This window comes from Pteropus alecto, unplaced genomic scaffold (genome assembly GCF_000325575.1).
Source record: "Pteropus alecto unplaced genomic scaffold, ASM32557v1 scaffold338, whole genome shotgun sequence".
Lineage (NCBI taxonomy): Eukaryota > Metazoa > Chordata > Mammalia > Chiroptera > Pteropodidae > Pteropus > Pteropus alecto.
This window is the reverse complement of record NW_006441995.1, coordinates 3,283,914-3,296,734: the sequence shown is the minus strand read 5'-3', so window position 1 is coordinate 3,296,734 and position 12,821 is coordinate 3,283,914. Positions and strand designations below refer to the sequence as shown.

The 12,821-nt window shown below is 34.6% G+C and overlaps 1 protein-coding gene across 3 annotated transcripts in view; it reads left to right on the top strand.

Annotated features, from left to right (window-relative positions):
• Positions 1 to 12,821, top strand: part of TTC33 (tetratricopeptide repeat domain 33) — a 36,212-nt gene that overhangs the window by 2,675 nt on the left and 20,716 nt on the right. For all 3 annotated transcript variants that reach the window (XM_015595329.2, XM_006919507.3, XM_025052157.1), the window contains exon 2: positions 2,690 to 2,911. In XM_015595329.2, coding sequence (XP_015450815.1) covers positions 2,691 to 2,911 — 221 coding nt within the window. In that variant the 5' untranslated portion in view covers position 2,690. The remainder of the gene's footprint in view (positions 1 to 2,689; positions 2,912 to 12,821) is intronic.

Below are 12,821 nucleotides of genomic sequence, written 5' to 3'. Positions count from 1 at the left end.
CCAGTTCCCTAGTATAGTTTATAATCCATTACTCTTCTAGGCTTTTCTAAAAATCCATGCTCCGGTGGAAAGCATATGGTTCATCCATATCAGTCTATACATTTCTCGATTGCTATAATTTATTGGCACTCACTCATATTCATTAAAAACTTAAGCAGATGACCCACAATTTTCTTACCCCTCCAAGTTCTTCTATTTTCTTGGGCCTTTCCATGTCAATGACCTCACAGCCTTCACTTTGTTTGTCTCTTTCCTTTTAGTGATTACTTATACTTTATTTCAGCCATGTGCATCAGCAACGAAGACCTTGATATCTGCTAGAACTTATTCACTATTTCATTTTTCTCTTATTCCCACAGTGCGCATTCTTTGATATTTTTACACAGACCTCTGGTTCATTGCTTTTCCTATCTCTCAAGTCGATCAGTCAGTTGATCATAATCTCGTTGGAATCATAGACTCCTTTAAGAATGGAATGAAAGCTTAGATACTCTTCTTCAGAATGCACACAGGCATATAAAAATTTATATCAATTCCAGGGGTTTCTCAGTATTTTTAAGCCCATCTATGTAACTAGTAAGAGTTCTTGGATCTCTCAGTAAATTCCTTCTCTAAATATTTGTTGAATTCTTCAGTTTCCTTTCACTTTATTCCATCAATTATTGTCTCTTTCTTATATCTTACATTTGTATATCATTGCAGATTTACAAAACAATTTAACATTTGTCATCTTTTTGAGTCACCCAATACTGTGAATTAAGTCATTTACCAAGTTTGAATCTTTTAAAAACTTTTTATTGTGGAAAATTTCAAACATATATGAAAAGAGAGAGAAAAGTATAAGGAATCTTATGTAGTCATCACCTAACTTCATCAACTGTCAACTCATAGCAGTCTTTTCATCTATATTTTTCCTCTACTGTACCTCTGCCCCCACTGATTACATTGAAATAATTCCTAGATCTATAACTTCATGTGAAATGTTTTAGTATATATTCCTAAAATATAAGTGTTTTTTAAAATTATTTTTTTAATTTTTCAATTACAGTTGACATTCAATATTATATTAGTTTCAGGTGTACAGCACAATGGTTAGACATTAAATAACTTACAAACTTATCTCCCCAATAAGTCTAGTACCCACCTGGCACCATACATAGTTATTACAATATTATTGACTATATTTCCTATGCTGTACTTTACATCCCTGTGACTGTTTTGTAACTGCCTATTTGTACTTCTTAATCCTTTCACCTTTTTCACCCAGACCCCCAAACCCCTTTTCCATCTGGCAACCATCAATGTGTTCTATCTGTGAATCTGTTTAGTTTGTTTATTTTGTTTTTTAGATTCCATATATAAGTGAAGTCATATGGTATTTGTCTTTCTCTGTCTAACTTATTTCATTTGGCATAACACCCTCTAGGTCCATCCATGCCGTCATGAATAGTAAGATTTCACTCTTTTCTTAAGGCCAAGTAACGTTGCATTGTATATATGTACCACATCTTTATCCAGTCAGTCATCTATGGATAGACACTTAAGTTGCTTCTAGATCAAATGGCTATTATAAATGCTGCAATGAACATAGAGATAGATATATCTTTTTGAATTAATGTTTTGGCTTTCTTCAGATAAATACGCAGAAAGTGGAATTGCTAGGTCATGATATAGTTCTATTTTTAATTTTTGAAGAACTTCGATACTGTTTTCCATAGTGGCCGCACCAGTTTGCAATCCCACCAATCGTGCACAAAGCTTCTCTTTTCTCCAAATTCTCACCAACACTTGTTTTGTTGATTTATAGATGATAGCCAGTCTGACAGGTGTGAAGTGATATCTCATTGTGGTTTTAATGTGCATTTCTTTGATGATTAGTGACCTTGAGCATATTTTCATATGTCTATTGGCCAATCGTATGTCCTTTTTGGAGAACTATCAACTCATAGCAGTTTTTTCACCTATATTTCTCCTCTACTGCATCTCCCACACCCATCTATAACATTGAAACAATTTCTAGATATCATATAATTTTGTAAGAAACATTTTAGTATACATTCCTAAAAGATAAGGGCTCTTTTAATAAACACAATCAAGCAGCTATTATCATACCTAAAAAAAAAAAAAAAAAAAATTAATTCCTTAATATCATCAAATATCAAATCAGTGTTCTGCTTTTCCCTATTGTTTAATAAATATTTCCTCCTCATTGGCTTGAATCCAGAGCTAAACAAAATCTATGCATTTTATTCAGTTAGTATGTCTTAAGTTTCTCTTAATCTAAGGGTTATCTCCCATCTTTCCTTTTTTTTTTTCCTGGCAGTTTATTTCTTGAAAAAACCAGCTTTATTTAAAAAAAAATTTTTTTCGTCAGCATCTCTGTCCTGTTATTTAACGTGTTCATCCTGATCTCATTTCTTATATGCTGGTAGAGGCTTGCTCTGATTCAGGATTAGTTTTTGACAAGAGTACTTCATGGGTAGTATGTCACTTTCATCAGGAGATGCATAATGTTTAGTTGTCTTTTTTGATGATAACAGCCTTTGATGATTGTTGCCTAGGTCCACTATTTAATTAGGAGTTAAAAAATGGTGATAGTTAGATCCTCTTACTCCTTCTTCACCTAGTTGGAATACTTGTATAAAGGGCTAGTGTTGAAATTTAAAGCTATTTCTTTGTCATTTCCCAGAATGGCTTCCTTTGGATGGAAGAGGAAAATTGGTGAAAAGGTCTCAAAGGTCACTTCCCAGCAATTTGAAGCTGAAGCTGCTGATGAAAAGGATGTAGCTGAGAATGATGAAGGGAACTGGCTTCATGCCATTAAACGTAGGAAAGAAATTCTCCTTGAAGGCTGTGCTGAGAAAAGTAAACAACTGAAGGATGAAGGAGCAAATTTGGCTGAAAATAAAAGGTATGTTTTTAGAGTTTTTGTTTTCTGACTTGCTGTCAGTAATGGGATGAAGAGTTATGAATTCTATATATTCATGTTTTTAAAATGTGGTCTAGGTGATAAATTAATCAAAAAATAAGTTTTAAAGTCACCTTTAAACATTACCATAGAATCTGAAAGTATAAAGGAATCATCAAGATGCTTATAATGTCTCTGCTTTGCCATCCTTTTTGTTCTATCGAAAGTGGAATAAATGCTAAATAAAATGTAATCCAACTTACTGGTTGGTAGGAGATGGTTTCATTTCTGGAAACTTTCTCCTTGCGATATTATGTACCAGATAAAGTAGATGTTTCCTGAACAGCTTTGAGGGTGTGTATATGCAAAATGTGTATATACATGGAAAAAAAATAACTGAATACATATATATGTATGTATATGTTTATACATATACATACATATATATGTATTCAGTTATTTTTTTCACATATATAGAAACATACTTGTATATATATGTACATATGTATAAATTTATTTACATATATAACTTATTCCTCTATCTCATGTATTTATTGTAAACTGAAAGTTAGGTGTCGAGATCTGATTAAACATTTTGGGCAAGAATACTTCATAGGTATGTTTGTGCTTTATATTGTACCATATTGGGAGATAAATGACATCAGGTTGTTATTAGTGCAGCCATTGGAGAGACCTCGTGCCTATGTCAGTCTGCTATGTGTAATAATTTGCTGAAAGCCCTATTTTTATAAAAATCTTGAAACTTTTATCTTCGGTGAAGAAAATATAGTAGGAAAATTACACAACAACAGGAGGACTTTATTTGCACTAAAGATATGATTTTTAGAAGACATATATATGATCAGCAGGAGTAGTATCTGAATAAGTTATTGTTTCGGACAGAATACACTTCATATCATCCAGAAATCTAAAATTAGGACTGTGTGTTTTTGACTGGTTGTCTTCAATGTGATATTGAAGAGTTCGAGAAATTAAAAGACGTAGTGTTAACAAAACACTACATCTTTTCTTTGTTCCTTTTTTTTTTTTTCTTAGTTGGTCAGGGTGGTTAGAAGATTTCTTGTTAATCATTTTTGTCATAAATGAGTCAGAATTGAAAAACCAATATTTTAGTTTCTCGGTCTATTTTTATTTTTTATTCTGGTGTAATCTTTTTTTAAAAAAATGTATTTTAGTATATGTGCTGCCGAAGTGAGCACTTTTAAATATATTTTAATGTAAAACATAAAATGGTGCTTGAACTATAATGTATCAGCATTTCAAATTGGGAATGAAGGGTAGGAAATAAATAACAGTCAAGGACAGTTAGCAGCTTAACAGCTTAATTTTAGATTGTGAATTCTCGTTTGTTATTTTAGATACAAAGATTTTTCTCCTGTAGAACTCGTGAGATTGACTATTCTGTCTTAGTCAGAAGAAAACCAACTGTAAATTTTCCACATTTATGAAATCACTTTCAGAACATCCATAAAACATCTTTAGAAATTCCTGTAAATGCCTGTTAAAAGTTCATTAACTTTGTTTTTTTTGCCTTTTTCTCTAGACCACACTAGTGTGTGAAAGGGAAAAGCTATTCAGTTATTGCCATGGGATTCCCTCTGAATTTCTTGTGGTAGAAGAGATATCGAATTTGTAGATAAACAAAATAACTCTTGTTTTTTTGCCCACATGTCAAAACATTGAGTCATTTCACTAAAATCAGCTGGATTAGATGCTTTATTTTGAATGGAGACCACTGTGAGATTTCTTTTTTTGCTCATTATCATTTGTTTTAGAGTAATGTGTACATAGCTTTAGAAAATAACTAAACAAAATTTAAGGAATCTCGTGGAATTGAATAGTTCAACAGCTCTATGCCAAAAATAGAAATAGAGATAATAGTTTAAAATATCTAAGAGAATATGAAACTTGATTGAAAATAATATGAAAAGTATAAAATAATATAAGGTGAATTAGTAGAGTTAAATTAAAAAAAGTAAAGGCTCAGTCCCTGCATTCCAGATCAACTTTATCTTCCATCACCCTCATTTTCACTATATTTTAGCCCACTGGCCTTTCTTGTGTTTTTCAATATAGTTCATATACAACTTTATCTTATGACTTCCTGTATGGAAAGCTTTTATCTCCTGTTTTCTGATGTCTGTTCTTTCAGATCTCTTCTTACATGTCACATTCTCAGCAAGCCGCTCTCTGACTACCCAATCTGAAGCAACACCCCATATTCCTTCTTTCTCCATCACATCAGCATTTTTAGTTTTCTTTTAGCATTTCTTCCTTTTTGAAATCATATACTCATTTAATTTTTTTTTTTACATGTTATTTGTCTGTCTTCTGTAGAAATGTAGGGATTTTGTCTTTTGTACAGTATCTTCGGCTCTTAGAACAATTTGTCCTACCTACTAGGCTCTCAGTACGTATTTATTGAACATAAAGCTGCTGTTTTTAGCTGTATTATGGTTTAATAGTTTTTTGTGGATTAACTACCCTTTAGAACACAGTATTATGAGAATTTGTTTTATATCCCAACCACAAAGGGCCTTTGGGAATAGAATTTTCTTACCTTTCTCCTGCTTGAGAATATGGCACTTGAGAATAATCGCTCTTGTATATGTCTCATTGCTTTTCACATAACCCATACTTCTCTTCCCCTTCTCTTCCAAGTTGTTTTGTGTGCAGAAGGCTTTTATTTACACAACAGGAAAATAATGACAGGTTTTACAATATACAGTGTTAAAGGCTTAGGCCTTTAAGCCAGATGGCCTTGTTTTTTCATCCTAGCTCTGCCATTTACTAGCTTCGTAATATTAGGCAAGTTATTCAGCCTCTTTGTATTTAGGTTTCCTCTTCTGCAAAAAAATACCTATCATATTGTGATGATGAAATGAACTGATCTATATAAGGTACTTAATATGGTGCCTACCACATAATAAGTACTCAATAAATATTAGCTATTATTGTTAATATTATTATAATATTGTCAATTATTCTGTATCCTTTATTGATGCATTTTCTCATCAGCAATATTGTTTTCTCCATGGGGTTCTTGTGAGACTGAAATTCAGTGATGGATATAGAAATACTTTAAAAATTTGGTGTGGACTTTAACTTGCAGCTAGGAGATAGCCTGGACAGCCCCAAACAACTAGAAAATTGGACATAAGACATGAAACGATTATTTTCAAACATTGACTAATAGTCAGCATAGGACTCTGATCTTTGAGGAAAGAGACACAAATGAGGTGATCCCTATGATTTCCCTGAAGGCAATTTCCTCGCTATAAGGACATGGGTGGGAAACCAGACAGACCTTAGTGGTCTTGCTGAGTTGAGGAGATGGAGATGGCTTTTGGAGAGGCTAAGGCAGCTAGACGTTGTGGAATAGTATACCAGAGAAGAGGGAGCTACTCAGAGAAAGAGCTCCAGCAATCTGTAGGAGGTCCCCTTGAGTATTTGTTGAACATTAGGCCATGCAACTGTGGGGAAAGTTTTACAAGTTCATGTAAAATGATTGGGGAGTTGCAAGTTGAACTAGTCCCAGAATTCATACAGACCAAAGAGATAGATGTTCAAGCTTCAACCACCCAGAGTAAAGTCTTTAGTGGTCACCAGGAACATTAACTGTCTCCAAGGAGTCTACTATGCCTTAGTAGAATGACTACACTATCCCTGGAGGGAAGGCTACGCTCAAAAACAGGTTTTGAAGGGTTCAAACTGATACACAAATTACTTAACTACATGTCAGAACAGAGCCAGAAATTTTCAGATAGTCAAAAGGATAACATTTACAATATCTAGCATCTAATAAAAAAATTACTAGACATGCCAAGGAGGAAAAAATTGTGACCCATAAACAGGAGCAAAATTAGTCAATAGAAATAGATTGAGAAATGACATAGATGATAGAAGCTGTGGACCAAGAGGTTAAAATGGTCGTAACTGTGTTTGAATATTTAAAAGGTAACATAAATCTAATCAGGATTGAAATGAAAGATATAAACGAATGGAACATCTAGAGGTGAAAAATATAATATCTTAAAAAATATGTATACACACCAAATGGAATTAATAGCTATGTCAGTTGAGTCCTTTGAGAAGCAAATGCTAAGACCAGGTTAAATATCATGCAGAGATTTTATTAGTGGAAGCACCTGTGTGAGAGACAAGTGTAAGGGACCTGGGTAATGTGGGAGAGCCATCAGACTACAATGTTTGTCTGACCCTGGGTGAAGGAGAGAAGGAAGAAAGATTGGTAGAGGTATCATAGGCAAGATCTTAGGTGGTCTTGCATCAGAGGAGTCCTCGCTCCCTAGGAATGGGCTTGTCTTAGTATCCCTGCTGCTCTCAGTCAGTGCAAGGAACAGCCCATGGGAAACATCCTTCCTGCAAATGTGGCTGTGGATTTAGAGTGCAGCAGCTAAGGTGGAGGTCTACTTGAGATAATGGACATCTCTAAAGTTCTGAAAGAAAATGAAACTATCAACTTAGAGTTCTGTATAAATATAGAGTTCCACATAAATATCTTTCAAAAATAAGTCAAAATAACTTTCTTGGAGAAACCAAAACTGAGATAAACCGTTGCAAGTAGACTTGCACTTCAAGAAATGTTAAAAGAAGTTCTTCAGGTGGAAGAAAATTATGCCAGATGGAAATTTGTATCAAAACAAGAGTGAAGGGTGCCAGAAATTGTAAACATGTGGGTAAGTATGAAGAATAATGTTGTTTTTAAAGTTTTAAAAATTCTTTTAAAAGAAAATGGATTTTAAAAAATATAGCAACATATTGGAGATTTATAACATATGAAAGTAAATATATGACAACAATAATAAAAAGCAAGTAGAGACAAATCGTATATTGCTTTAGGCTCTTACATTATAAGTGAAGTGATATAATATTATTTGAACCTAAACCTTTACCAGTCATTGAAAATTAAGACTCATAAGCCAAAAATGAGAGATAAAATAAAATAATTGGAAATTAATTTTAAAGTACCATTTACAGTATCATCCCCTCCAAAAATTATTAGGACAACCATTCAACAGTATGTGTAAGAACTATATACTGAAAACTACAAAACATTGCTGAGAAAAATTTCAGGAGACCTAAATAAATTGAGATATATATGAGATATCATAGATATGTATGAGATATGATATATATATTATATATATGTACATATATACATATATATCTATGAGAATACATTATATATGTATATATATATAAAATATATATAATGTTTACACTATGTTCATAGATCAGAAAAAATTTTAAGACATTAGTTTTCCTCAAATCGAACTGTATACTCAATGCAATTCCAATCAAGATAGCAGCAAGCTTGTTTTTTATAGTGATTGACAAGCTTATTCTAAAGTTTATATAGAAATGCAAAGAATCTAGTGAAAATAATTTTATGGAACAAAACATAGAGAACTTATACTACTTTATTTCAACACTTATCATATTCTTGAATGCTGTACCTTTATAGTATTAGTGTAAGGATAGACATATAGATAGATCAATGAAAAGAATATAAGGTACAAAATGACACATATATATATGGGCAGTTGATCAAAAATTAAAACTTCTGGTTAACAAGATGTAATTAAGAAAATGAAAAGTGAGAGCACAGACTGGGAGAAAATATTTACAATAAATATCTGACATAGGACTTGTGAGAATATATAATCTCACAACTCAATAATAAGACACTATGCAATTGAAGAATGGACAGGAAGTTTGAATTGAAACTTTGCTAAGGAAGAAGTACAAATGGTCAATAAGTACAAACAAGCTTTTCAGCATGATTAGTCATTAGGAAATTTCAAGTTAAAACCATGACATATTACTATATAACCACTAGAATGCTAAAATTAAAAAGGTTGACAATGTCAGGCAAGGATGTGAAGCAACTAAAACTATACATTGCTCATGAAAATGTAAACTAGTTATACTACTTTGGAAAGTAGTCTCACTGTTTCTTATAAACACCTACCTTACAATTCAGTAATTCTCCTAAATATTTAGGAGAAATCAAAACATATAGCCACGTAAAGACTGGTCTAACAATGTTCTTAGCAGCTTCGTTCATAGCAGCCATGACCTGCAAACAACCAAAATGTCCATCGAACAAGTGAACGGATAAATTGTGGTATATCCATCCCATAGTATCTTACTGAGAAATGAGAAGGAATAATTGGTGCATTCAAAAATCATGTTCAGAGAAGGAAATCAGAACGTGCTTATAGTCTGATTCCATCTGTGCAGAACTCTTTAAGGACAAATCTATAGTGACAAAAGATCAGTGTGGGGCCAGGAATCGGGGCAGGGTAGCTGAGAAAGGCCCCAGGGTACTTTTGGGGTTGATAGGAATGTTCTTCATTGTGATGGTTGTGGTATTTACATGGGTACATACATTTGTAAAAGTCCATCAAAGAGTAGGCTTAAAATAGGTACATGTTTTGGTATATAAATTATACTTCAGGAAATTTGATTTAAAAAACCAAACTTAATTGCTTATGAAGTGTAAAATAATTCTGTTTCATATATATGTTCAAGATATATTTTTATTCAATATTTGCTATTGTTTTGCAAGTTAACTGGTAGAAGGGACAATTTAGATTTTAATAAAACTCTCTAGATATTACAGATTTTGGGATCTTGGTCATTTTATCACCTTGTCAGCCTTCTTCAGTCCGTCCTCTGTTCTAGGAGCAGTGGCAGAAGTCCCCAGTCTTAATCTAGAAGTTGGGTGGGGATTTTTGCAGTTGCGTATATTCACAAATTGAGTTTGAATCTTTCCTTCTCAATTTAGCATTTCAGAGGATGTATAACAATCAGGTAACCTTTTGGGGGTTGTGTGTGTGTGTGTGTGTGTGTGTGTGCGTAAAATGGTAAGGATTAAGTGCAACAAAGTATAGAACAGCTTTGAACCTGGAATGAGTAATAATCCTTAGAGTGGTAGAGAAGTAGAGATACCTCTAGAGAAATTGCTTAGAGAAGGAGGCAGGGAGGAAGGTCGATGAAGAGGGGTGAGCCACTTCTTTCTGATATATTCTTTTGCCTCCTTGTGATTTTCTTTTTTTTTTTTTCTTATCTTTTTTTTTTTTCACCCTCAGTATTTTCTCATTTAGTTTTATTTAGCACATGGAGAGTTGTCTGTACACATTAAATGCAGCATGGTTCAGGTGTGTTAATGTCATCCTAAATTCTTTGTAACCAAAATCTGGTTTACTCTTCTACCCTATCTCTAGTTTGGGTGCTTTTTAGAGACAGCATAGTGAATCTAATGGGTGACTGTGGATCTTGAAGTCATTTGACCTCATTTCAGATCCTAGCTTTATCATTTCAAGGTATAAACATTAGCAGATTATTAACTTTTTAAGTGTCAGTTTCCAGTTTCCTCATATGTAAAGTGGTGAGATTTATCTCAAGACTATTGGGGGATTAAAAAGCAAGTGCATGTAAAAGAGCTTAACATGCCCCCAGCACCTAGTAAGCACTCAGTACACGTACTTTGGATCTTATATTTTAGGATTTTATGTGTAATTGGTACATTCCATTTAGTATTACTTTTCTTTTTGAAAGTTACTTTGTTTAGACATCTTTTTCTAGAATTATTGCTAACGAGGATATACCGTCTCAATAGTCTGTCACAGTGTGGGTCCTAACTTTGATATATTGGCTTTTAAGGTTTCAACCACTAGATGGTGATATTTGGTTGTGAAGCTAAGTGGTCTGTTTTTCTCTGAGAATTAGTGTGTATGTGTGTGAGGCAGGAATATAATTAGAATTTACCATGAGTTGTCTCCAGAAAAGTGTACCTACCAAAGTGAACTTGAGGGTGATTTGGCTGGGTGACACACATTCTATTGAGTGCTAGCATGGATAGATGTAATGACAATGATCTTCATTTTGATGTCATCTGTTCCTTTCTCTCTTTTGGCTCTTTCTCACTGGTATACAAGTATATCCTTATAGCATCCATTTAAAAGCTTCTCTTGACTCCGCATGCCCTACCATTTCTGTTCCCTTTCACCATAAATTCCATTTCTTGATGAATTATCCTCTCAGTCCATTTCTAGTCAGGTTTCTGTCCACGCTAATCCACTGAAACCACTCTTGTAAAGGTTATATGACCTCCATCTAGTCAAATTCAGTCATCGTGTCTCTGTTCTCATTTTCTGTACTTTTCACAGTTTGGCATAGTTGACCACTCCCTTCCTAAAAACACTGCTCCCTAATCTACAACATTGTCATGTTTTTCCTTTGTTTCAATGTCCACTTCTTAATTTTCTTTGCTTGCTTTTTTCTTTTGCTTATTTTCTAAATATTGGTGGGCCACAGTATTTAGAAAGTACTTCTTGTCTTTTCCTATGTAGCCTTTTCCTTCTTAAACTTAGTCTCCTGCTTTCAGTACCATCTTTGTACTGTTGACTACAAATATATGTGCTGTCTTCCCACCTGAATTCCAGCCTCTTAAATCTCTTGATGCTTACTTTATACTCACTTAGATGTCTAATTAGTATCTCAAACTTACTGTGTACTGAACAGAACTCTTGATTTTTCTCCCAAACATCTGGTCCTTTCCAGTCTTCCCTATATCAGGAAAAGGCCCCACCATTTGCCCAGTTATTTAAGCCCAAAAGCCCGGGGTCAGCTCTGTTGATTTATGTGCCAACCACAGCTAATCAGTCCAACTCAGCTCCAGCTCCCTGCCCTTGAGACAGTTCATACTGCTCCTGTGACCACAAAGCCCTGGCAGCTGCTGCTGTTGCCATAGACCAAAGAGCCCCCGTGTATGGTGCTGACAGTGAAAGACCATTATACCTCGACACTGGCCAGTTTGGACCTGTGGCTGCTCTGGAGGGACTGGATCACATACCCAGAAGTATGAGTGAGTTAAAGCCTTGTGGGGGAGACTTTGATTGGTGGGAGACAGGGTATGGTAGCGAGCCTGCAGATAATTTTTGTCCTTCTCTCCCTTCCCCCCCCCCACCCCAAACTGTCTCCAGGACACAGAGATTTCATATAGTATCTCTGAAGAACCTCTGCAAGCTTAGCAATCATCTGTATTTATTTTTGAAACTGTTGCCAACTTAACATATACCTTGTATTTATTCTTCCTCTTTCCTGCCTCACTTCTCTTTTATTCCCTCACTCTTGCTCCCTGGGATCCTTCTCCCCACAAAGAGTTAGCCAGTAAGTTCAGGCCTCATGCTCTATTTCCCAGGTAACCCAAGCTAACCATCTTCCTGGATTCCTTTCCTTTTTTTCAGTCCTCATATCCGATCCAAGTCGAGTAGACTTTACTCTTTAAACATATTCCAAATCTATTTTATTCTCCCCTCTTTTTTCATTGTTATCATCTGATTTAATCTACTGTCATTTTTTATCTAGATTACTCGTGTAGCCTCCCGTGCTCATACGTAGACCTCTGCAGTCCATTCTCCTCCCCTGGACCTGACTGATCTTTTCAGAATAAATCAGTTGATGTCTCTGTGTTGTGTAAAAACTCTATGGATTCCCCATCACACATCCAGTTAAACCCATAGTCATAACCGTGGCCTGCTAGTCCCTAAGTGATGGGGCTTTGGCCTCCCTCTTTCGTCTTACACTCTCCTTCTCCTACTATAGCCATGCTGGTTTTCTTTGCTTTTCTCACAACATGGAGTGTGGCCTTGGGCTCTTTCTTCCCTTTGTCTGAAATGAATTTTCTCCAGATCTTCAGTTAGCTGATGACTTTTTAACATTCAGATCCCAGCTCAAATGTCTTCTTAGAGACCTTTCCTGACCGTGCATTCTGAGGAGTCACTTGGTCGCTATCACATCACTCCATTTGTTTTTTTATCCTGGTACTTATTGTATTTTAACATAAAGTTTGTTGTCTTTTTCT